This window comes from Geotrypetes seraphini, chromosome 10 (genome assembly GCF_902459505.1).
Source record: "Geotrypetes seraphini chromosome 10, aGeoSer1.1, whole genome shotgun sequence".
Classification (NCBI taxonomy): domain Eukaryota; kingdom Metazoa; phylum Chordata; class Amphibia; order Gymnophiona; family Dermophiidae; genus Geotrypetes; species Geotrypetes seraphini.
Genome location: NC_047093.1, coordinates 107,330,300 through 107,353,914, shown reverse-complemented (window position 1 = coordinate 107,353,914; position 23,615 = coordinate 107,330,300). Strand labels below are relative to the sequence as shown.

At 46.6% G+C, this 23,615-nt stretch overlaps 2 protein-coding genes across 9 annotated transcripts in view; one reads left to right on the top strand and one right to left on the bottom strand.

Moving 5' to 3' along the window:
- NDOR1 (NADPH dependent diflavin oxidoreductase 1) overlaps positions 1-23,615 on the bottom strand; it is a 260,429-nt gene that overhangs the window by 185,248 nt on the left and 51,566 nt on the right. The window contains exons 1-2 of one of the 3 annotated variants that reach the window (XM_033961409.1): positions 8,022-8,158; positions 4,377-4,511 (exon numbers count right to left, since the gene is read on the bottom strand). In XM_033961409.1, coding sequence (XP_033817300.1) covers positions 4,377-4,511; positions 8,022-8,042 — 156 coding nt within the window. In that variant the 5' untranslated portion in view covers positions 8,043-8,158. Of the gene's footprint in view, positions 1-4,376; positions 4,512-7,605; positions 7,620-8,021; positions 8,159-23,615 lie in introns of those variants that run through there. The other 2 variants (XM_033961411.1, XM_033961410.1) reach the window with 2 other exon arrangements.
- Positions 7,734-22,019, top strand: TMEM203 (transmembrane protein 203). 6 transcript variants are annotated; one of them, XR_004540902.1, is made up of 3 exons: positions 8,115-8,252; positions 13,824-14,913; positions 19,568-22,019. XR_004540902.1 is itself a non-coding variant. In XM_033961415.1 (2 exons), exon 2 carries the CDS (start codon positions 13,940-13,942, stop codon positions 14,348-14,350), a length of 411 nt encoding a protein of 136 aa, XP_033817306.1. In that variant the 5' UTR covers positions 7,734-7,912; positions 13,824-13,939; the 3' UTR covers positions 14,351-15,268. The 6 variants fall into 6 exon arrangements, 5 of the variants coding, with proteins under 5 accessions (XP_033817306.1, XP_033817303.1, XP_033817304.1 ...); XM_033961415.1 differs by lacking the exons at positions 8,115-8,252; positions 19,568-22,019 and adding an exon at positions 7,734-7,912 and having other exon boundaries at positions 13,824-15,268; XM_033961412.1 differs by lacking the exon at positions 19,568-22,019 and having other exon boundaries at positions 13,824-15,268.

The window sequence follows — 23,615 nt, the reverse complement described above, 5'->3', positions numbered from 1 at the left end:
GTGAAGGGTGGGTCCGCTACCAGAGCTTGTAGCTCACTAACCCGCCGTGCGGACGTGAGTGCAAGTAGGAAAATTACCTTCCAAGTGAGGAATTTTGGATGGCATTTGTCTAGGGGCTCAAATGGAGGTTTCATTAGTTGAGCCAGAACCACGTTAAGGTCCCAAACCACCGGGGGAGGTTTGAGAGGGGGGTGGACGTTCAGCAGGCCCTTCATGAAGCGAGTGACTAAGGGATGGAGCGAGAGGGCTTTCCCTTCCAGGGGCTGATGAAAGGCCGCAATCGCACTGAGGTGTACTCGAATGGAGTTGGTCTTTAGGCCGGAGTGAGATAGTTGAAGTAGATAGTCAAGGACCAGGGGGACGGGGACCGACACCGGGTCCTGGCTGTGGGAGGAGCACCAGGTTGAGAATCTGGTCCACTTTTGGGAGTAGCAGGTTCTCGTCGAGGTTTTTCTAGAGGCCTCCAATATCTCCTTGACTGATTGAGACACGGGGAGAGCAGTCAGGGGGAGAGAAACCAAGCATTCAGATGAAGAGATTGAAGATTGGGATGTAACAGTGAACCCTGACCCTGTGACAGTAGAGAGGGAAACAGAGGCAGAGGCAGTGGATCTCTGACACTGAGTTGAAGTAGAAGGGAAAACCACGGCTGGCGTGGCCAGCGAGGGGCAATCAGGATCAGGGTGGCTTGTACTGTTTTCAGGTGGACAAGCATCCGCAGTATCAGAGGGAACGGCGGGAACGCGTACAGGAACCTTCCCTCCCAATCGAGGAGGAAGGCGTCGGCCTCGAGCCGGTCCGGGGAGTATATCCGGGAGCAGAAGAGAGGCAGCTTGTGATTGTGAGGGGACGCGAACAGGTCTATTTGAGGCGTCCCCCACCGTTCGAACACTCCTCGTAGGGCCTGAGAGTGTAGTGACCACTCGTGTGGCTGGAGGAGGCGGCTGAGTCTGTCCGCCAGGCAGTTTTGTTCTCCTTGTATGTACACCGCCCGTAGGAAGGTGTTGTTGGAGATTGCCCATTTCCAGAGGCGCAGGGCTTCCCGGCAAAGGGGCCAAGATCCTGTGCCCCCTTGTTTGTTTACGTAGTACATCGCTACTTGATTGTCGGTTCGGATGAGAACCACTCGGTCGCGGAGCAGATGTTGGAAGGCTACTGCTGCGAGGTAGATGGCCCGAAGTTCTAGCACGTTGATGTGGCAACGGCGGTCTTGTGCTGACCACATTCCTTGTGTGCGCAGGCCGTCCAGATGGGCTCCCCAAGCGTACTCCGACGAGTCCGTGGTGAGTACCTTGCTGTGGGGTGGGGTGAGGAAGAGCAAACCTTTGGAAAGATTTGAAGAGTCGGCCCACCAGCGGAGCGATCGTTGCAATGAAGGAGTCACTGTCACGGAGTGGTCGATCGGGTCCCGGTCTTGACGCCATTGAGACGCCAGGGTCCATTGAGGGATTCTCAGATGGAGGCGGGCGAAGGGTGTGACATGGACGGTGGAGGCCATGTGGCCCAGGAGGGTCATCATCTGTCGGGCTGATACTGAGGTCAGCCGAGAGATCCTTCGGCTCAGACTTACTAACGCCTCCAGGCGCGGAGGGGGGAGGAAGGAACGGAGGCGAACCGTGTCCAGCGTGGCCTCGATGAACTGTAGGGATTGTGAGGGGCGTAGTTGAGATTTTGGGAAGTTTATTTCGAACCCCAGACTTTGTAGATAGGTAATAGTCTGTTGGGTCGCTGAGATAGCCCCTTCTTTGGACGGGGCTTTGATTAGCCAGTCGTCCAGGTAGGGGAATACCTGGAGGCCCTGGGAGCGTAAGGTTGCTGCTACCACCACGAGGCACTTGGTGAAGACTCGAGGTGATGATGCTAGTCCGAAGGGGAGGACTCGGTATTGTAGGTGCCAGTCCCCTACTTGGAAACGCAAAAACTTGCGGTGAGCGGGGTGCACTGGGACATGTGTGTACGCCTCCTTGAGATCGAGGGAGCAGAGCCAGTCGCCCTCGTCGATCAGGGGGTAGAGTGTTGGTAGTGAGAGCATCCGAAACTTTTCCCGTACCAGGAATTTGTTGAGGCGTCTCAAGTCTAGTATTGGGCGTAGGTCTCCCGTTTTTTTCGGTACCAGAAAGTAACGGGAGTAGAAGCCCTTTCCCCGTTGGTCGGGGGGGGACCTTCTCCACTGCTCTCAGGCGAAGCAGGTCTCGAGCTTCGGAGAGGAGTAGAGGTAGCTGAGTCCTGTTGGGAGGGCAATTCCTTGGGGGGTTGTCCGGGGGAATGGCCCGAAAGTTGAGAGAGTACCCTGATGAGATCACGCCAAGGACCCATGCGTCCGTCGTGAGTTGTTCCCAGCGAGGGTAAAAGGCTTTGAGTCGGCCTCCGATGGGAAGGCGGCCTGGGACTATGGCGGAGGGGGCCCGCCCCCTTCCGCGTGTCCCGTCAAAAGGACGGGGATGGTTTGGTGGTCGCGGGCGGTTGGGACTTGGGCATGGCCCTGTGATGGGCTTGCGGACGTCTGGGTGGGGGCCGCGAGAAAGCAGGGGTGGACTTTTGTGGGTAGCGGCGCGGAGGGGCCCTGTATGGCCTGGGCGCTGGCGGTTTGGGTTTTTGCCGGACAAGGGAGGCAAATGAGCGTTCATGCTCGGAGAGGCGTTTTGTCGCCGCCTCGATAGTGTCATCGAACAATTCCTTTCCCACGCAGGGGAGGTTAGCTAACCGGTCCTGTAAGTTGGGGTCCATGTCGACCAGGCGCAGCCAAGCTAGTCGGCGCATGGCGATAGCGAAGGCTGCTTCTCTGGAGGAGAGTTCGAAGCCATCGTAGGCCGCGTGGAATAGATGAAGGCGCAGGTTGGAGAGGGACTCTAAAAGCAGGCCGAACGTTTCCTGCCGGGAGGCCGGTAGGTCAGTCTCAAAGGCTCTCAATAGTCCAATGAGGTGTTTGAGGTATGATGTGAAGGTGAAAGTGTAGCTTTGCACCCTAGAGGCCATCATTGCGTTTTGGTATAGTCTCCTGCCGAACTTGTCCAGGGTTCGGCCTTCCCGGCCTGGGGGTACCGCTGCTGAGACCCGGGACGGGTGAGCCTTTTTCAAGGAGGATTCCACTAGCAGCGATTGGTGGGAGAGCTGTGGTTGCTCGAATCCCGGATAAGGTACTGTGCGGTACTTGGCCTCCATTTTGAAGGGTACGGCCGTGACCATGTAGGGGGTCTCCAGGTTCCTGAAGAAGGCCTGTTGGAGTACCGGGTTAGGTGGTAAGCGAAGGGACTCTCTGGGCAGTGATGGCATATCCAGCTCCGCCAGGTACTCCTTAGAGTATCTGGAGTCGGACTGGAGATCTAAGTCCAATGCGTGGCCCATGTCTTGGACAAAGCGAGTGAAGGATGGGCGAGATGTCCCCGGAGCCCCGTGCGGGGTCAGGGAACGAGACCTTTGTCGGGTGGAGAAGGATAAGGAGGCTTCCCTCGAGTATCGAGGTTCATGCTCTGATCCATGCTCCGAAGTTGGGGAAGCACTGTGAGAGTGTTCCGGGGTTGTCGATCTTCGGCGTCTCGAGGAGCCCCTCGGAGACGATGCCGGGGTTAGGGGTACCGATCGATGTCGGATTGGTGACCTCGATCCGGACTCCCTCGGAGAATGCGTCCGAGGGGGAGTTCGGAGGATACGCGGGTTGGAGAGTGATAACTCAGCCACCCTTAGTGGTCCTGTACGAGGTGTGGGAGAACGGCCTCGTAGGGTTGGTGAACCTCGGGCCTTCTTGGAGGTACGGCGGTTCGAGGTTTCTGTCGTTCTAGTAAAAAGGTAAGGAATTCGCGCACAGCGACTTAATCGTGAAAAAACAAGAAAAAATCGCGGTGCTAGAAGGCAGTTGGGGCAGAGCCTGAAAAACACGTCTTCTAGGCTCGCGGAAAATTTTGAACTGGAGACCACGAGGGGATGCACCCCCTAGTGGAGCAGGAAGGCACGCATGCGTGGAGCAGCAGAGCAAACTTAAATCTTCAATCAAGTTTGCTTGAAAATGCTTCCGCATCGGGGCTCCGTAGATGACGTCACCCACATGTGAGAATATCATGCCTGCTTGTCCTGGGATAATGATTTTTATTAATGAGCTATGGTTCACAACTTCCCCAGCCAACTGTATTCAGGAATTGAACTGGGGACCTTTTGCATGCCAGCATGCAACAGAGCTAGCTCTTCTCATTTTTTTCTACCAATTATCCTCATGAATCAATGTGTGACTCTTCAAGAAGACATTGGCAGCTGTATGTATCATCCCCCCTGAGCCGAGGATCTTTGCACATCTCTAAACTGCTCTTAAGCAAACGCAGGGCAGATTGCTTTGCTGCAACTCATCTTAAATAAAAGAGAGGATCACATATAAGAAAACTCACCACACAATAATTGTCTAGCGCCTCTATCCTGCAGACAAAGTGTCGACGTTTAGCCTCCCGTCCGATCCTCTCAGCCATATCTTCTGCTGTCCCAGTCTGGCTGCCAAACAGCACTAACAATCTCCGTTCTGCCATCTGTAGGGGGAAGGGGGATAAAGTCAGGAGCTAGTGATACAGTTGCAGAGATCCATATGCAACAATAGCGATATACTGTACATGCATACACAAGAACTGTGGACACGGCAGAGGGAAGCCCTGGTGGGGCAAGCCAGAGGCAGCCTGTTCAGAGTGCTGCCTCTTCCCATCAGCCATCGCTACTGCTGCTTTGGGAGGCCCCTATGTCAAACTAAACTAAACTAAACCTTAAGTTTATATACCACATCTTCTCTACAAATATAGAGCTCAACACGGTTTACAAAAATTAAAAGGGAAGTACAGTGGGAGTTGGTGGTAGAGGGAAGCAGAAATTTACATGTTTTCAGATGTCAGATCTCACAGTGGAGAGGGGTCGGTCAGGAGGTGCTTCACAGGGGGATGGGAGGGAAAGCTGCTGCACAGGGAGATGGGAGGGAGGGATGGAAAGCTGCTGCACAGGGGGGACGAGAAGAAGAATTGATGGAGATGGAATGGAGGAGAGGAAGGGAGAGATGCAACAAAGGTAGAAAGGGGCGAGATATCCTGCATATGGTGGAGGGGAGGGAGACATGCATGGAGAAGAGAGAGGAAGAAATGTTGAACATAGGGTGGAGGGCAGGGAGAGATGGTGCATGGGGAAAGAAATAAATTTTGCACATGATAATAGAGGGGAGGAAGACACATGCTGCATGGAGGGGAACAGAGATGTTTGACCAAGGGCAGAGAGTGATGGTAGACAGTGAGAAAGAAACAGATTTATTGGATATGGCAGTCAAAGGAAAGGTACAGAGATGGAAGATGGATGGTGAACACGGCGAAAGAAGAAAATGTTAAATGGGCAGGAGACTCTGGCAAACAAGTTAACAGAAGACAAACAAACCAGAGCCTGGGTCCAATATGATTTGAATAATAAAAATACCGGACAACAAAAGGTAGAAAAAAGTTATTTTCTATTTTGTGTCAGATTTGAAATGTGTATCCTGCGAGAGATGGTGCTAGACAGCTAGTGTAAGCTAGGACCTAACAGAGAGAGGAAAAGTCTTTTTTGTTTTGTTTATACCACAGCGCCGGCAAGGAGTTGGAGAGATGGGGTGGATGAAGAAGCTACAAAATAAACCCGCTAGGACATTTGAAAAAACACCTGATTGGGCAGGAAAATTGAATCAAATCAAATCAAAATGCTGCATGTGACTGACGTGAAGCCTTCCCTCCGACGTTGGCTTTGATGTCGGAGGAACACTTCCGGTCAGCTACGATGTGCATGCTGCAGTGTAAGCAGGCTCGCATTGCTTCTTGAAGGGATTCTGTGGAATTGAAACTTTAAATCAAACTCTAGGAGGCAAGAGCCCAGCTGAACCTGCAGTTCCTCTCTCTAACAATCGATGCCAGCCTAGCTTCAGATCCCAAATACATTACCTTCTTAGGGTAAGTGCCTACCTTTTCCCTGGATTATTCACAGTGTTACCGTGTTATTTCAAGACTGGGTCAAAAGAGAGGCTGTTTCACTGAACTTTCACGGTCAGAGTCCCGACCTATCTAATAAACTTTGTTTTATTTTTCTTGCCCATGTCTAGCTGAAAAGTTTGAAATTTTAAACCTTAATTGCCCTGTAAGTGCGTTTGGTAGTTTAAAGGTTCTATGTGTGCAGTTTTTACCTTATAAGTTTAGCTAACAAACATTTTGGCTCACAGGAGAGAGAGTGACTTCCAATAAATGTGCACATTTTCTTTGGTACAGAAGCTCCTAATTTATTACTGCTGCCTTCAACCCCTGCTGTTATCTGGAGGAACGTGGGAGGCAAACACGGGACACAGAAGAGGGGGGAGGTTGTGTGTTTTTGGACACAGAAGGCATGAACTTGGGAGAGAGGATGGATGAAGGAAGGGAGATGCTGAGGTGGGGGAAGTAATAGAATGGGAGAATTAGATGTGGGTGTGTCAATGAGAGGGAAAGAGAGATGGTCATGTACACAGGGAATTTTTGGTCATAGGGAAGGAGTGAAGTATAGATGATAGGGAAGAGGAAGAAATGTGGTGGTGGAAAGGGAACAGTGGGACAGATTGAAAGGGATGCAAGAGGGAGGAATGGTGGATATAGTGGTGAAGGGAATGGAAGGAGAGATATGGCTTGGTGCTGGAGAGGTGTAATAGAAGGAGAAATGTTGGGCATGGGGTTGGTGGGCAGGGGTGAAAGATGCTGCACATGGTCCGGGGGATGAGAGAGGGATAAATGCTGGACCCTGGTAGGAGGAACCAATGGACAACAGAATAATTTACAGAAGATGGGAAAGCAGAAAAACCCCCAACTGGGACCAACCTGATGGAAAAAATAAGTCTCTAAACAACAAAGGTTTGGAGACTTCCCTTCTCCCTCCCTCATCTTTTCCAATCCAACTATGATAAACTTCTGCTAAAACCCCAATACTTCCTTCCTCGTTGCTTGTAATTCCGACAAAATGTTGTAAATCCGTGTTCAGACCGGATCCTAATTTAATTGATGTGAACTGCCTAGAACTCTTTGGGTATGGCGGTATATAAGAACTTAATAATAATAATAATAATATTGTGTTCAAAAGAAAATGCATTGCTGGTTTTATTTCTCCAGTGCTGAACTACTTGCTGACCCTGTGGCTGGTGGGGATCCCCAAGCACTGCCAGCAGAGGAACTTCTCTAGAGACGGCCAGAACTTCCCTCCACCAAGCACAGCAATCACTGGCAGCATCCATAAGCCACCGAGGTGCAAGCATCTGTGACTCGGACGCTACTGCTGCCTACCAAGCTTGGCAAAAGGGATCCCCGGCCAACTGGAGAGGAAGTCCTCATCTGACAGCTTGGGGGTCCTCATCAGCTGAGTATTTATATTTACATTAGAGGCTTTGGTAGAACCCATTTACAAAATATGTATTCTTCCCAATTAATATTTCTAAATTAATAAAGTGACTTTGCTTATTTGTAAATGGGTCTCTACCAGAGTCTCTAATTCAGTAGCATAATTAAATGAAATAACTACTTCTGAAGTTTATAGGGACGGGTGGGAATGGGTTTGACTCCTAGCAGGGACAGGCTTGATTTCTATCCCTGCGCAAATCTCTACCTCACTCCCGCTTGGATCCTCCCCTTCTCCCACATTCCTTCCCTCTGCAACTCAGTTTGCAGATACTCCTCTTATGTACCGTCCTCTGTTCCTCTCCCCCCCCCCCCCCCCCCAATTTCGCTCTTCCCCTACATTCTATTTCCTCAACCGCCCCTTAAACGTTTTTTGAATTCAGCTCATTCTTTGCCGACGGGACTGCCTTTTCATTCTGCGCTACTGTCCTGTATCCTCCCTGTCAAGTGGGCCTGGGAACAACAGAGCACACCTTTTGAACTGTAGCGCCCGACAGAGTCAGACCCACTCACAGGTACCGGTAGGCTACTGGTTCAAGCCATTACGCGATAATACATTCAACAGGATGAATGAGGAACGGAAAAGAGAAATTAACAACACCGAAATGTACAGATATCGCTTACCTCCGCCACAGACACCCCCATATTCTTAAGTACTGGCGTTTCCGTATTCTACGAGGCGCTCCGGGGTGATGTCAGGCCCTGAGCGACGGAAAGTGATGCATGAGTGATTGTACAATAATACTGCAGGATTTCAGGATAAGTTCGTGGCGCTCCGGAATGATGTCAGCCCCTGAGCGACGGAAAGTGATTGTACTGTAATACTGCAGGGTTTCAGGATACGTTCGTGGCGAGGTGGGTGAGTGAAGGGTTTTAATAATTTTAGGAAGCAGAGTGCGATAACCATTTTCGTGGACGTGTTTAAGATAAAATTTGCATAGTAGATGAAGATCAAAGATAAGTATTGTATTGCGTTGCCTGAGGTGTTCTGGTATAGCTGTAACGATTGTGAAGTATTAGCCTCACCATCTGTGGTATTACCTGAGAATTTTTATAAATAATTTTGTTCCAAACAGAATGCTTAGCTGTTGTGCCGCTGAGGTGCGTATTAAGATTGGGAGGGGAGTAAAAATGGATGCTACTGCTAGCAACTCAGTAGATGGTACTGGACAAGAGAATTGGCCTATCCGGTCTGCCTAGTTATTTGAACGGCAGGTGTACATGCTTGGCTGTTTGGTAATAAGTTCTTCTCCCAGAACAAGCAAGCACCATATTCTCACATGTGGGTAACGTCACCCACGGAACCCAGCATGGACCATCTAAAGCAGTGGTCTCGAACTCAGACTCTTTACAGGGCCACATTTTGGATTTGTAGGTACTTGGAGGGCCTAAGAAAAAAATAGTTAATGTCTTATTAAAGAAATGACAATTTTGTATAAGGTAAAACTCTCTTTATAGTTTATAAATCTTTCCTTTTGGCTAAGTCTTAATAATAATATTGTAATTTATAGCTAAAGAGACATATGATCAAGAAACTGTTTTATTTTACTTTTATGATTATGATAAACATACTGAGGGCCTCAAAATAGTACCTTGTGGGCCATGAGTTTGAGACCACGGGTCTAAAGTGAACTGTCACTTGAAGAAATCAAGACTGTCTGTACTGCACCTGCGCAGGTGCCTTTTTGTGGGACCATCAGTTCTTTGTTTTCTGCAGAGCGAAGAAACCATCTTTTGGTTTTCTCTTCACACATCTTTCGACGTGTATCATGTGTTTTTAACATACATATACGTGTTTATTTTCTGTGTATTCTTTGCATATGTTTTGTTCATTTCCGTATTAAAATTACTTTCCATTTATAGGGTCATGTGACGCTATGATTAAGAGAGGACAGTGAAAATCATCTCTCCTGCCACCCGCCTGAAAATACCCAATTTTAACAACTTTTGATCCCTTTAAAAGACCTTATTCGGTAGAGTGGAGATTAAAGCACCGCCGGTAGCATATTGCTGCAGTTTGAGAGCGACCTATGGCAGCAAAGGCGATACAGAAAGACAGGGAGCAGAGCCAAATGATGGAAGACAAGATGTTGGCTGCCCTGAGCCTAGCGGGCCCCTCAGTTGCATCCATATGGGTGACGGAGCTCACCACTGAGGTAACAGCATCTTTCAAATCTATTCTGGACAAAAGCCTTCCACTGATTGAAGTGAAATTAGAAAAGCTTCAAGGGAAGTTGGATGGAATGGGTCGCAACATAAAACATTTTCAGCAGCAGGTCAGCAAAGTGTAAGACCACGTGGGTGGAGTGGAGTCTGCCCAACAACAACAGTTGAAACACTTGGAGGCCCTAGAGGAAAAGATTGAGGATTTGGAGAACAAGGCCCGCCGGAATAACCTCCAGTTTGTGAGGCTCCCTTAATCTCTGCCAGACTCGGAACTCAGGTATTTCTTTGAGGGCTGGGTTCCTACCCTGCTGGGACTATTGGAGTCTTTGGGCCCCTTTGGCAGGACATGGCTGCTGGACCCCGGGTGATAATCCTCAAGGTCCTGAATTTTGCCCACAAAACAGCTATACTTCAGGCACTTCGGGGTGGCCGATAGCTAACTATGAGGAAACAGAAGGGAGGTGGGACTGGAACCAATGAAGGTAACTCAAGAGAACAAGTGCACCCTAAGCTCAAATAAAAAAGCCAAAACCAGAAAACTATTACTGTTGGGGGATTCCATCATCAGAGGCATTAACCTTGGAACACAAGGCGAGGAGACCAAAATAGTGAAATGTGTTTCAGAATCCTCAGCTACCAGGAGTTCCAGGCAAATACAGACTATAATTAAGGAAGAAACTAAGGATTTTAACACTGATGTTTTTATCCATCTGGGAACAAATGACCTGGCCAACAACTCCACACTTGCAGCACAGAAAACTTTTCGGGAGCTTGGTGAGGATTTGAAACCTTTTGTAAAGACTTTAGCTTTTTCTGAAATACTGCCTGCATATGGAAAGGGAGAGCAAAGAGTGAAAAACACAGAGGACTTTAATAGATGGCTCAAAGCCTGGTGTCATCAAGAAGGCTTCAGGTACATAGGAGGATGGGGAAATACATGGAAGGACAAGAAGCTACTACAGCAGGAAAAAGAAACCTTGCAGAGAAATTTAGACAATATGTTTCTAGGCATTTAAATTAGAAGGTGGGGGTGGTGTATGTATGAAGGACAATTATAGAAACTACCCCCGGCAAAAGAAAAGATGTGATAGTAGTAAAGATTGCAATATAAACAATATCAGCAACTTCTTAGTATTGCAATGGAAAGTGAAACGAAACAAAAATCCATACAAAAAAAGAGATTACCGCTGAAAAATAGCTGGAAAGCGATGACCACAAATGCTCGCAGTCTAAGCAACAAAGTTCATGATCTGCAAGCCCTGATGTTAGAGGCAGATCTAGATATTGTCGCTATCACAGAGACATGGTTCAATGAATCACATGGATGGGATGCAAACATACCGGGATATAATCTTTTTAGGAAGGACAGAGATGGTCAAAAAGGTGGAGGAGTAGCTCTCTATGTAAAGATCAATATCCAAGCGACCGAAATGCAAGGGACCTGGGGAGAGGAAGAAGCGATATGGATCACTCTGAAAAGAGAAGATGGAACTTCTATCTACGTGGGTGTAGTCTACAGACCTCCGACTCAATGCAGCAAATTGATAAGGATCTGATTGTGGATATCCAAAAGTTTGGAAGGAAAGAGGAGGTTCTGCTGTTGGGAGATTTCAACCTGCCGGATGCGGACTGGAATGTTCCGTCTGCTGAATCGGAAAGAAGTAAGGAGATTGTGGATGCCTTTCAAGAGGCTCTGCTCAGACAAATGGTGACAGAAACCACAAGGGAAAAAGCGATATTGGATCTGGTCCTCACAAATGGAGAGAGTATCTCTAATGCTCGAGTGGGTGCTCACCTGGGAAGTAGCGATCATCAAACGGTTTGGTTTGATATAATGGCTAAAGTGGAGAGCGGCCGCACATTACTTAAAGTCCTAGATTTCAAACGTACGGACTTTAATGCAATGGGAGAGTACCTGAAGAAAGAGCTGTTAGGATGGGAGGACATAAGAGAAGAGGAATGACAGTGGACTAAGCTGAAAGGAGCGATAAAAATGGCTATGGACCTTTATGTGAAGAAAATCAATAAAAATAAGAGAAAAAGGAAGCCGATATGGTTCTCCAAACTAGTGGCGGAGAAAATAAAGGCAAAAGAGTTGGCGTTCGTGAAATATAAAAACCCCCAAGAGGAGTGCAGAAAGGACTACAGGGTGAAACTGAAAGAAGCCAAGAGAGAGATACGTCTGGCGAAAGCACAGGCGGAAGAACAGATGGCTACAAATGTAAAAAAGGGAGACAAAATTTTTTTTCAGATATATTAGTTAAAGGAGGAAGATGAAAAATGGAATTGCTAAACTAAAAGATGCTGGGAACTGATATGTGGAGAGTGATGAGGATAAAGCAAATGTGCTAAACAAATACTTCTGTTCTGTGTTCACAGAAGAAAATCCTGGAGAAGGACCGAGATTGTCTGGCAAAGTTACACAAGAAAATGGAGTAGATTCTGCGCCGTTCTCGGAGGAGAGTATTTATGAGCAACTTGAAAAACTGAAGGTGGACAAAGCGATGGGACCAGACGGGATCCATCCCAGGATACTACGGGAGCTCAGGTAACGGGTAGAGCTTTGGATTCTTGCCCAGAAATAGCTAAGAAGAAAAAATTAAAAAAATTTAAATTGAATCGTGTTGGGCAGACTGGATGGACCATTTGGGTCTTTATCTGCCGTCATCTACTATGTTACTATGTAGATGGTCTCACATGTTCCTCAAGCACCCTCTGATACATGGTAGAATTCATGGTGGATTCTATGATGGTGAGCTGGCCAGGTCCTGCTGCAGCAAAGCATTCCCAAACCATGACACTTCCACTTCCATGCTTCACAGTTGGTATGAGGTTCTTTTCCTGGAATGCTGTATTTGGTGTACGCCAAACATGTCCTCTTTTCTAGTGTCCAAATAATTCAGTTTTAGACTTATCTGTCCATAGAACACTATTCCAGAAGTCCTGGTGTTTGTCTACATTCTCTCTGGCAAACTTCAGTCTGGCCTTGATGCTTCTCTTAGAGAGTAAAGGTTTTTCCTTGCACACCTCTCATGCAAGTTAAATTTGTGCAGTCTCTTTCTGATTGTAGAGGCATGCACTTTCACATCAACAGTAGCAGGAGCCTGCTGTAGGCCCCATGATGATATTTTAGGGTTTTTGGAGACTTATTTTAGCATCTTGCGGTCTGCTTGGGGGGTCAGCTTGCTTGGACAGCCAGACCTGGGCATGTTGGCAGTTGTTTGGAAAGTCCTCCACTTGTACACTATTTTCCAAACTGTGGAATGGCTAATGTCAAATTCTTTTGAGATCTTTTTAAATCCCTTACCAGACTTATAAGCTGCTATAATCTTCTTTCTGAAGGCCTCAGAAAGCTCTTTTGATCTCACCATGGTGTTTGCTCTCACCGCAGCAGTCATGAGCACACCAAATTAAATGTCTGAGGTTTAAGTAGGGCAAAGCTCCTTCAAAATTCTGAGTAACGATGTTCTAATCATGTGCACCTTATGTGATATACCTGTGTGTGATTTGAGCCACTTTAAGTGGGAGGATATGTTTGGGTGTCCTAATTTCTTTCTCTTTTGTTTCATGAGTAAATTAAAAAAAAATTTTGTTGTTTACCTGCAATTGCATCACTTTCTTTTCCAGAGATGAATAAAAAAAAGATTTGACATCGATATGTAACATTTCTTAAGAAAGAACTGAATATTTCATGGGGTGTCCTAATTTTTTCACATGACTTATTATGGGGGTGGGATCTGGGGCGGAACTTTCACCTCCCCTAACAAAAAAGCTTAGAATGATTATTTGAATAAAGTTGGGATTAAATATGGTAACATCTATGAGGTGAAAATAATCAGGTAATTTGCTGGAATGGTGTCTCAGGGTGAGGAAGGATCTATACTTCTACTAAGACTAAGTATCTGGCCCGTGACTTAGCCTGTGTTTTAGATTTTAGCCCCTTATGTGATTGAGTTTGATACCCCTGTTTTAGAGAGAAGATAACTAATTTTCCTTAGAACAATTTTCTAAGAACTGTTGAAATAAGTGTTTTCATAAATTTATGGAAAATCAGGAAGGAGAAAAGAGTTCTAACACAAGAGGGACTACATCCCTTACCTCTTATTCACTGCCACTATCCCAAGTTACCACATCTGCTCATTGTACAGTATATCTTTTTAATAATGTCCTGTAGTTAGGTGTACATGGAATGCATTTTGTGATCTGTTGAATTGATTTTTCTTGTGTTCTGAAGTGTACTTTCTTTTCTTCCCTTTCTAGTTGTTTCCCTTCTTCAATCACAACTGGCTGCTATTGGTTACCATGAAGAGTACCCTGTGGGAAATGTGACAGTTTGGTGACCAGTAATATCACGCTGGTTTCAGGACGTTGAAACAATGCTCTTTTCTTTGCGGGAGCTGGTTCAATGGCTTGGCCTGGCTCAGTTTGAGGTTTTCCTACATGTTTTTGCCCTTCTGATATTCTCAGTGCTGCTGGCAGTGAAGGTAGATGGTTTTGCTCCAGGTCTGAGCTGGTGGAATGTTTTTATTCCATTCTTTGCAGCTGATGGCCTTGGTACGTATTTCACTGCTATTGTTTCAGTGCGCTTGTTTCAGGATGGCGAGAAGCGACTGGCTGTACTTCGCCTCTTCTGGATCCTGACCATCCTCAGCCTGAAGTTTGTCTTTGAGATGCTCCTGTGTCAGAAACTTGTACAGAGAAATCCAGATCTCTGGTATGGGCTCATCATGTCTCCTGTGTTCATATTGCTTCAGCTTCTCATGATTCGAGCATGCAGAGTCAACTGAGCAGCATGCCCTGCCTTCCAAATTAGAACAGTTTGTAGCTCAGTTAAACCAGAACTGGTATAGGCAAACTATCCTTCAGCTGCAGCTTGACAGAGACAGTCTGCAGAGAGGAATCTTTGTATTCCATAGACCAAATTTTTTCTTTCTTAACACTTTTTCTGAAATCATTTGGGACGTTCTGCTTTGTCATCTTTTTTTTTTTTTGTTTGTTTTCATTTTTAATATTCATCTTTACATGAATTGATGTGATGCCTGAAAACGTTATAAAGGCCAAATATAATATAGACAACTGAAGAAATAAAAAGGACCTAGGAATAAGACCTAAAGAAGAAGCAATAGTCAAGAAATCAGGCACCATAGTCAGTATTTGCTGCTTTTGTAAAATAAGCTGATCCTTTCCACTTTGAGAAAAACTGAAGCAGAAACCACATGAAGCCCTGGGCTGCGGGTGTAGGGTGATGCGCCTGTGTCGTTGGTTATAGAAGAGCTGGTCACATGTTGTGCTAGTGTGTGCTTTCTCTGAGTTGCACCATGAATGGCCAGCACTGAAAGGCATGAGGGAGGTGAGAAATCTGTATTCACAACTACAAGTGCAAACCAATCCTGGGTTACTGTAATAAAACATCACTGCACACACAAGTCCCATTAATGGTTCTGCATCTGAGATGCCAGAGTTTTCTTTAAATTTCTGATATCCTCCACACATTCTTCACTGGCTGAGACCCAAAATGACACTACATTTTGCAGAGTTCAAACAGCCCTGGGAAGGGCCACGGGGAACAGTGATAAGTGATATGAACTGCCATCCTTGTTCCAGTTGCGGTTCACTGATAAACAATGACCCCTTACCTTGAGGCCTTGGTCTCAAATAGATTACTATTCATATAGTTTTATAAAGAAAATTCTTTATGTATTATAGTACTGTGTGATAACATTTTTGGTTGGGGGTTTTTTTTTTTCCCATATGATCCTGGTAGTGACATTTTATATTTTACTATTGTGCAACCATCTGGCAAAGTAAAGTATTTCTCCTTACAGATAAAGTTTTATCTTTAGTCTCAAACAGAGTAATATAGGACCTTATTCTAAAGCCTTGCATCAAGTCTTTCTAACCCTCCATGCATTTCTTGTCCTCCAACTGAGATAGAGACCCTAAGAGCAGTGGCGTACCTAGGGTATGTGGCACCCGGGGCCCATCATTTTTTGACACCCCCCCCCCCCCCCCCTCATGTAAAATTTTTTTTTTTTTTTTTTTTTGCAATAACCATGAAATGGAATAAATGGTCAGAATAGAAACAGGCAGTGAAAATTTTCTTTTTTTTTTTTTTTTTTTCCAAAGTATTTTTATTGAGAATGGCAAAAGGTCCAGACAAGCAACCATGGTCTGTACAGAAACTTATACATTATCAAAAAGAACACAGAATGAGAGTAACAGCAACAACAAGCATGAACAAGCCTCTCCCAAGAGAAAATTGCCAATGAGAGGCATAGCAATACACAACAAAAGGCCAAAACTTGGGGCAAGCAAACAAATCCCACCCCAGAACCCACAAGAATAATAAGCCGGACTAGACCCTCAGCCATATTTTATAATGAAAAAAACCCCCACAAGCAACAACACCCAGACCGCTCACCAGACACACCAATCCGCACAACAAGCACCCAAGAAACACCCAGCCACCACCCAGACAAAACTACCAGACACACCTACCCCACCAAGCCCAGACCCAACCCCCCCTCCCCAGAGAGTGCAAGCGCAAAGTGGACCGTGAAAAGGGCAGCTGCAGAAGTGGAAAGCCCCAGATAAGTAGGTTAGCTAAAGAAAGCCCACAGATAGAAGAAATCAGGATAACAGAAGTTCCAACAAATGCTCCCACAGAAAATTTTCTTTTATTGAACCTCATTTATGTAACCATTATTCCAAACATAACATAACATAAATTATGTCTGAATTGTCATGACATCAGAAGTACATATGGAGTAGTTGCAGGTGATGCTTGGGACAGTTCTGATTATGTTAGTTTGGTTTTATGTGTTTTTTTAATAGAAGGGTTTTTATTTCTTTTTTTAAGGTTTTGTAGTTTGTGGTCGAGGTCAATAGGTTGTAGAGTTGGGGGTCAAGTGTTGCAGCTCGAATGGCTAGGAGGTTGTCGAACAGTTTTTTTTCTTTTGACGTTTTTGGTTGGAGGGTGTGTGAATGGTGCGTGAGTTCTCCTATGTCTGTTTGAAGTGGATTGAATTATTTAGCTGAAGAAATTAGTTACCCCCCCCCATTCCACACACATTAATTCTCTTCCATTTTTGTTCCCATTATAAAAAAACACTGATAAGTTCCCAGGAAAAAAATACATTAAAATAAGAAGTGAAAACAAAGGCCCCTACAGATGAGAACATAACATAAGAATAGCCTAACTGGGTCACACCAATGGTCCATCATGCCCAGTAGCCCATTCTCATGGTAGCCAATAGTGCTGCCCGATTCAGAGAAAAATATTTCATTCGATCCGATTCACCCTGTTGAATCGATTTTTCGATTAGATTCACTGTTAATGACACCGCTTTTTAAGTTTAAACAAAGTATAACAATAAATTTCACAACAACAATAAATTTCACAAAGTACTTAAAAAAAAAAAAATCACATTTTTCCATTAAAGCAGTTCTGGAGACATTTGCTTGAACAGTCTTTTTTCCCAGTCCATAAGCAAGCAATATGAAAAAGATTTCCTTAATTATCTACTCAAACATTTTTGCTATTTACTTTCATTGTACCTATACTATTATTCAGTAGAAAAAATGGACTTAACTGTGCAGGAAATGAATCTCCTCATACACCCACCATATAGTGCAAAAATGTGCAAAGGTCTGTTTTTTTCTTTCGATCACTACATAGCCTAATGCCACACAAGCAGCGCTGTTACAAACATATTCTGAAGGTCAATGCTAAGGTTGACAAAGTTTCCTTCCTTGGACCAGAAGGAGATACTGACAAACCACTGGAAGAGATTCTAAAACAACTACCCAGAAATAACACCCAAAGACCCACTCAGTGTGTGAACCAGTTGAGTGGAGTGGACTAACTGGGGGTGGAAATGGGCCCAGAGTTTGCTCAGCAGAATTTCCCAGACTACCTCTTCCTCTCAACACACTGACATGCTACCACCACCACCAACACTAGGAACACCTCACCGAGTATGCCAGCAATGCTTATAAACTTTATAAAACACATTATTATATTTTCTTATAAAGCATATATTTTAACTGAACTCAGCCTTGCCATTCACAAAAATAGAAAAGTTCCCATTTCAAGCTGTCTCATGTACACTTTTCAAATCTAACATATTGTAATCACAAAACAGAAAATAAAATTATTTTTTCTACCTTTTGATCAATATTCAAATCTTGTTGGTCCCAGGCTCTTGTTGTCTTGCTTGCCAGGGTCTCCTTTCTCCGTGCTAACCATCCGTCTGCCATCTCTGTTCTCCCCTTCCGTTTCCCTTCCCTCTCCCGGAGATCTGGCATCTTTCCTTTTTTTTGTCTCCATCCACAGATTCACCTTTTCTCAACTCCCCACCACCCCAGGATCCACCATCTCTCCCTTTCTGTTCCCAACTATCCTCCTATCCAGTATCTCTATCCCCCCTCCACACCATCCCCTGTTTCCAAGTTCTCTCCCTTTCTGTTCCTTCCCTCCCTAAATCCCATTATGCACCATCTCTCTCCCACTCCTCTGTTTTTAGACCCATTATTTCTAACCCCCAAAGTCTGGCATATGCATGTATCTTTGAACCCCCCCTTCCCTCTCTCCCTCTGTGTACTTTTACACCAGGACCCCCCTCCCCCGAAGGTCTGTCCCCCCTCCGAAGGGCTACACCCCACCCCTGAAGACCTGCCCCCCCCGAAGGACTTTCCCCCCCCCCCGAAGGTCTGTCCCCCCCTGAAGGCCTAACCCCCACCCCTGAAGGACTGCACCCCCCCCCCCCCGAAGGCCTTCACTCCCTTGAAGGCCTGTCCCACCCCCTTGTAGGCCTGTCCCCCCTTTAAGGCCTGCCTGCCTGCCTTTCCCCCCCTTGAAGGCCTGTCTCCCCCTTGAAGGCCTGCACCCCCCCTTGAAGGCCTGCACCCCCCCTTGAAGGCCTGCACCCCCCCTTGTAGGCCTGTCCCCCCCCCTTGTAGGCCTGTCCCCCCCCTTGTAGGCCTGTCCCCCCCCCCCCTTGAAGGCCTGTCCCCCCCTTGAAGGCCTGCCTGCCTTTCCCCCCTTGAAGGCCTGCACCCCCCTTGAAGGCCTGCACCCCCCCTTGAAGGCCTGCCCCCCCCCTTGCAGGCCTGCCTGCCTTTCCCCCCCTTGAAGGCCTGCACCCCCCTTGAAGGCCTGCACCCCCCCTTGAAGGCCTGCACCCCCCCTTGAAGGCCTGCCTGCCTTTCCCCCCTTGAAGGCCTGCACCCCCTTGAAGGTCTGCACCCCCCCAAAGGCCTACACCCCCCCCCGAAGGTCTGCACCCCCCTGAAGGCCTGCCTGCCCCCCTTGAAGGCCTGCACCCCTTGAATGTCTGCACCCCCCCCCCGAAGGCCTGTCCCCCCTTGAAGGCCTGCCTGCCTGCCTGTCACCCCCTCCCCCTTGAAAGCCTGCTTGCCTGCCCGCCCGCCCCACCCTGAAGGCCTGATGCCCCGACCCACCCCGAAGGACCGCTCGCCCCCCTGGCCTCCCCGCACCACCTATGAACAGCCGCAGCAGGATCGCGAAGTCAGCGTCGGGTACCAGCCCTAAGGGGGTGTTCCCGGCCTTGCCGTTCAGTCCCCCGCCACCCCCGAAGGACCGCTCGCCCCCCTGGCCTCCCCGCACCACCTATGAACAGCCGCAGCAGGATCGCGAAGTCAGCGTCAGCGATCCCTGCTGCTTCCTGCGCCACGGTCCCGCCCCTCCTCTGACGTCAGAGGAGGGGCGGGATCGCGTCGTAGGAAGCAGCGCAGGGATGCTGACGCTGACTTCGCGATCCTGCTGCGGCTGTTCATAGGTGGTGCGGGGAGGCCAGGGGGGCGAGCGGTCCTTCGGGGGTGGCGGGGGACTGAACGGCAAGGCCGGGAACACCCCCTTAGGGCTGGTACCCGGGGCGGCCCGCCCCCCCCCCGCCCCCCCCTAGGTACGCCACTGCCTAAGAGTAAGGCTTCTTTTCCCATGTACTCTTTCCTACCTCTCTTGTGCTCCCCATGTCTTGCAGGTTGGAAAATTGAACCAACAAGTTGAGAGCAGCCCTTCTTCATCTCAGTAGTTTGTTCTATCCCTCCCTATTGAGCTTCTCCATTGCTCAGATCCTCTTCATCCTCTCTGACAGCAAAATGACAGCTTCAGGAACAAGGCGAGAGAGTGATAGGGTCAAAAAGAGCAACTACCTCCAGAACCCAGGACTGCTAACCCTGCCAAGAGTGAATATACATACCCATCTTTGATCTCAGATTGCAAATGAGCCCTGGTTTGACCTGTGATGGACTGGACACCAGCAGTACTGGCAAGAGCAGCTCCCCCACTTATGGTGATGTAGGCTGGGGATTAATGTTTATTTCTCTGCTTCAGGGCTGCAACAGCAGGAGAGGAGTATGTGTGCATGCATGCGGTTAGCTCCTTAGGCAGCTATTCCCAACCCAGTATTTGAGGCACACCTAGCCCTATTGGTTTTGCAGAATATCCACAATTAATATTCTTGAGTTGGAATTGCTATTCCCAACCCAGTATTTGAGGCACACCTAACCCTATTGGTTTTGCAGGATAGCCACAATGAATATTCTTGAGTTGGAATTGCATGCAATTGAAGCAGTGCATGCATATCTATCTTATGCATATTCATTGTGGATATCCTGAAAATCTGGAGGGACAAGGCATGCCCAAGAACTGGGTGGGAATGGCAGTCCTAGGGCCATAAAACAGAGATATTTGATGTGTTTTGTGCTCCGCGCTCCAAGACTGCAGGACTGGGGAAGGGAATGGAGGTTAAACAGAAACGAGGATAAAAGGGAGTAAGAAAAGATACAAGAAGGGAAAGAGAGAGGAAGAAGGGAATGAGAAAAGAGAAATAAGAGGGAAAGGATTTATAAAAGCAAGGAGTGTAGAATGGGAAAGGTGGCTGAATAGAAGAGAATGTGCTGCCTGCCTCCCATTCTTCCAGATGCAGAGGTTTCTGTTACATTAAAACAGGAGTCTGTACGTTAGGTAATCAATCCATACTTGCAAACTACTTGTAGAAGGATGTCAATTACATCTTTCAGCTCCTCCTGCTTTACCAGTAGAGTATAAACACCAACACTAAGGAATGTATGGATCTGATTTGCACATAAGGAGGTGAGGCGACGTGCTTAATTTCCAAATCAGACTTAAGCCAAGCTTACAACCTATTTGGTTACATTCAATACCAGACACAACAATCCAAGACTAAAAAGTCATACAATGTGTCATGGTCTGACCAACCTAATATAACTGTAAATTTCCAGAGGCGCTGTGTTTAAGCGTCGTTTCAAGTACAAAAAGCTAATAACTGCAGTGCTGGAAGTTGCAACTTAACTCCAACTTAAATCACAGGTTTCACAGTAGACTTGAACCTAACCTCCCCTTAAATCTTCCAAGGTAGGAAGTGGGACTAGGGAGGGTAGGTAGGTTTATGGCAAACACTTTATGCATATATATTAGCTTCCTTCAGCAATTGAATTTAAAGAATAAAGGTACAGTTGCTCTGTTGTCCTTTGTTTATGTTCCTGTGTTCAACTTCGCTTACTTTTACTTCTAAGAGGATCTAAGCTCAGGAGTCCGATGTGCCCGCAGTGGGCTTTGTATAAAGGAAAATATCTACTTATAATAAATGGAGTTTCTTTCCCTCCCTGCTGGGACTGTTGGCCCAGTGCAGCTGATGTGAGCAAGTTCCCATGCAGTAGGTGGGCCCTGGCTGGCAAAGATCGGGAAAAGTGTCAGCATGGGTGTGAAAGACTGTGTTTGATTGCTTATGGCACCCAGCATGGTGCACTGCCCAGTACTCCCCTTCCCCATACTTCATCTCATCCTGTCCAGACCAGCTTCCCCCATCTCTTAGCCTTTCTCTGCCTTTGCAGTATCTCCTTATCCTTTCCTTCAGAATTCCCCCTTTTATTTTGACAGAGGAGACTGCTATATCATTTTTTTTTCTTAAGTTAGAATGTTTATTTGACCTATTAAACTGCTTTTCACCATTTTTTTAACAGGATCATCAGAGGCAGCATTACTGTAATTGCATCTCAGAACTGTGATCTTTTAAAGCAGTATCTATTTTATAAATTAGCTGTTCTTTATAGTCCCCTTCAGATAGGTTCAATCAGTCTCTGAATACTCAGTGCAGGGGACCTAGGGAAGAAGTGTGTTAGCAGGTTAGATTTTCCTCTTCCTCCCAGGAAAACGAAATAAACAGGTGTGACTGTGAACAAGACTGGTGGACAGAGTCACAGAAAAGTACCAACAGCAATTTAAGTATTAATCCCCCTGAAGCATTACTACACAAAGAATAGAAGAATCTCTTATGTATTTCTCTAGGACAGTGTTTTTCAACCGCTGTTCCGCGGCACACTAGTGTGCCATGAGATGTTGCCTGGTGTGCCGCAGGGCCGCCATCAGGGCAGTACTACCAGTCCTGCATTCAGGGGCCCGGAGCTGACAGGGGGCCTGAGGCAGGGGCGCCAGTAGCTCGCCAAGGCAAAGTGAGTCGATCACCCAGGACTCACTTTGTCTTGGCGATCTAATCTATCGAGCCGATAAGTCTTCTTCTCCCCGACGTCAATTCTGAAGTCGGAGAGGAAGTTCGGGCCAGCCAGTCGCTGCCTGGCTGGGCGGAACTTCCTCTCCGATTGCAGAATTGACGTCAGGGAGAGCATGCGTCGGCGTCGGCTTTGGGGCCTGTTATCCATTGGTGGGTCCTGTTCCCCGATGGCAGTGGCAGTGGCTTGGGGAACGGCAGGGAGAAAGAAAGAAAGGGGGCAGGCAGGGAAACAGAAAAAAAGAAAGAAAGGTCAGGGAGAGAGGAAGAAAAAATTGGGGGAGGGAATGAGGTGTGGAGGAGAGAAAGCATACAGGCTGATAGAAGGGAAGAAAGATTGGATGCACAGTCAGAAGAAGAAAGTGCAACCAGAAATCACCAGACAAGGTAGGAAAAATGATTTTATTTTAAATTTAGCAAAGTGGAGGCAGTATTACCACAGTTTTCAAAGGAATTTGCCCAAATAACTTAATAGTTAACTGGGTAAATTCCCAGAGATGAAAACTTCCCTTCACTTACTATGCACAGTTCTGAATTTATATCTGCTGTCTATATTTTACAATATGGTCACCTTTTACTAAACCGCAATAGTGGTTTTTAGCGCAGGGAGCCTATGAGCGTCAAGAGCAGCGCTGGACATTCAGCGCAGCTCCCTGCGCTAAAAACTGCTATTGTGGTTTAATAAAAAGGATGGAGGGTATATTTGTCTATTTTTGTATGCTATAAAAACCAAATACAGAGAGAGACTGAGAGCTGTTGACGAAGAGCTACGTGTGTGTCTTTCTTCGATTCCAGCCAGAATATCATCTTTGTGTTCAGCCAAACAGGCCCAGGTTTCGCACTGAATAAAGTATTTTATAATTTTTCACTAAAAGTAAACTATTCTGTTTACTTAATATTTCATAATAAAGTAATTATAAAATACTTTCTTTGTGTTTATTTGATTCCTATTCAAGAGAATTACTTTGTATATAGTCAATATAGGCACAGAGTTAAATTTTTTAACATTTTCTAATGGTGGTGTGCCTCGTGATTTTTTTCATGAAACAAGTGTGCCTTTGCCCAAAAAAGGTTGAAAAACACTGCTCTAGGATATCAGATAGCCACTAAGCAATTTGGGGTACTAATCCCCATACAGTATTTCCATTTAGATAGGAAAACCCTCTTGTCTGGCCTATGTACCATAATGGTTTTCATCCCCCTTTTCTCTTCTCACTGTACCCAAAGGAGTTCAGCTGTAGCTGGACCATTGGAACAGCTTGTCATGATGGGGATCTGTGCTTGGCCTCTCTCCTTTGCTTTACTGTTGAATCCCAAAGCCCCACCTCTACTTTTAGCTGTACCTCTCCTGGAAAGGGAGCATTGCTGCCAATGCTTCTCAGCTGCTGAATCCCCTTTTATCGGGGGCTATTGCTCCAGTAGTATCTGAAAATCCAACAGCCTTTATTGGGTGGAGTCTCTATCATTAGAAGTTGCAATTTTGTTAGACCCTTGACAA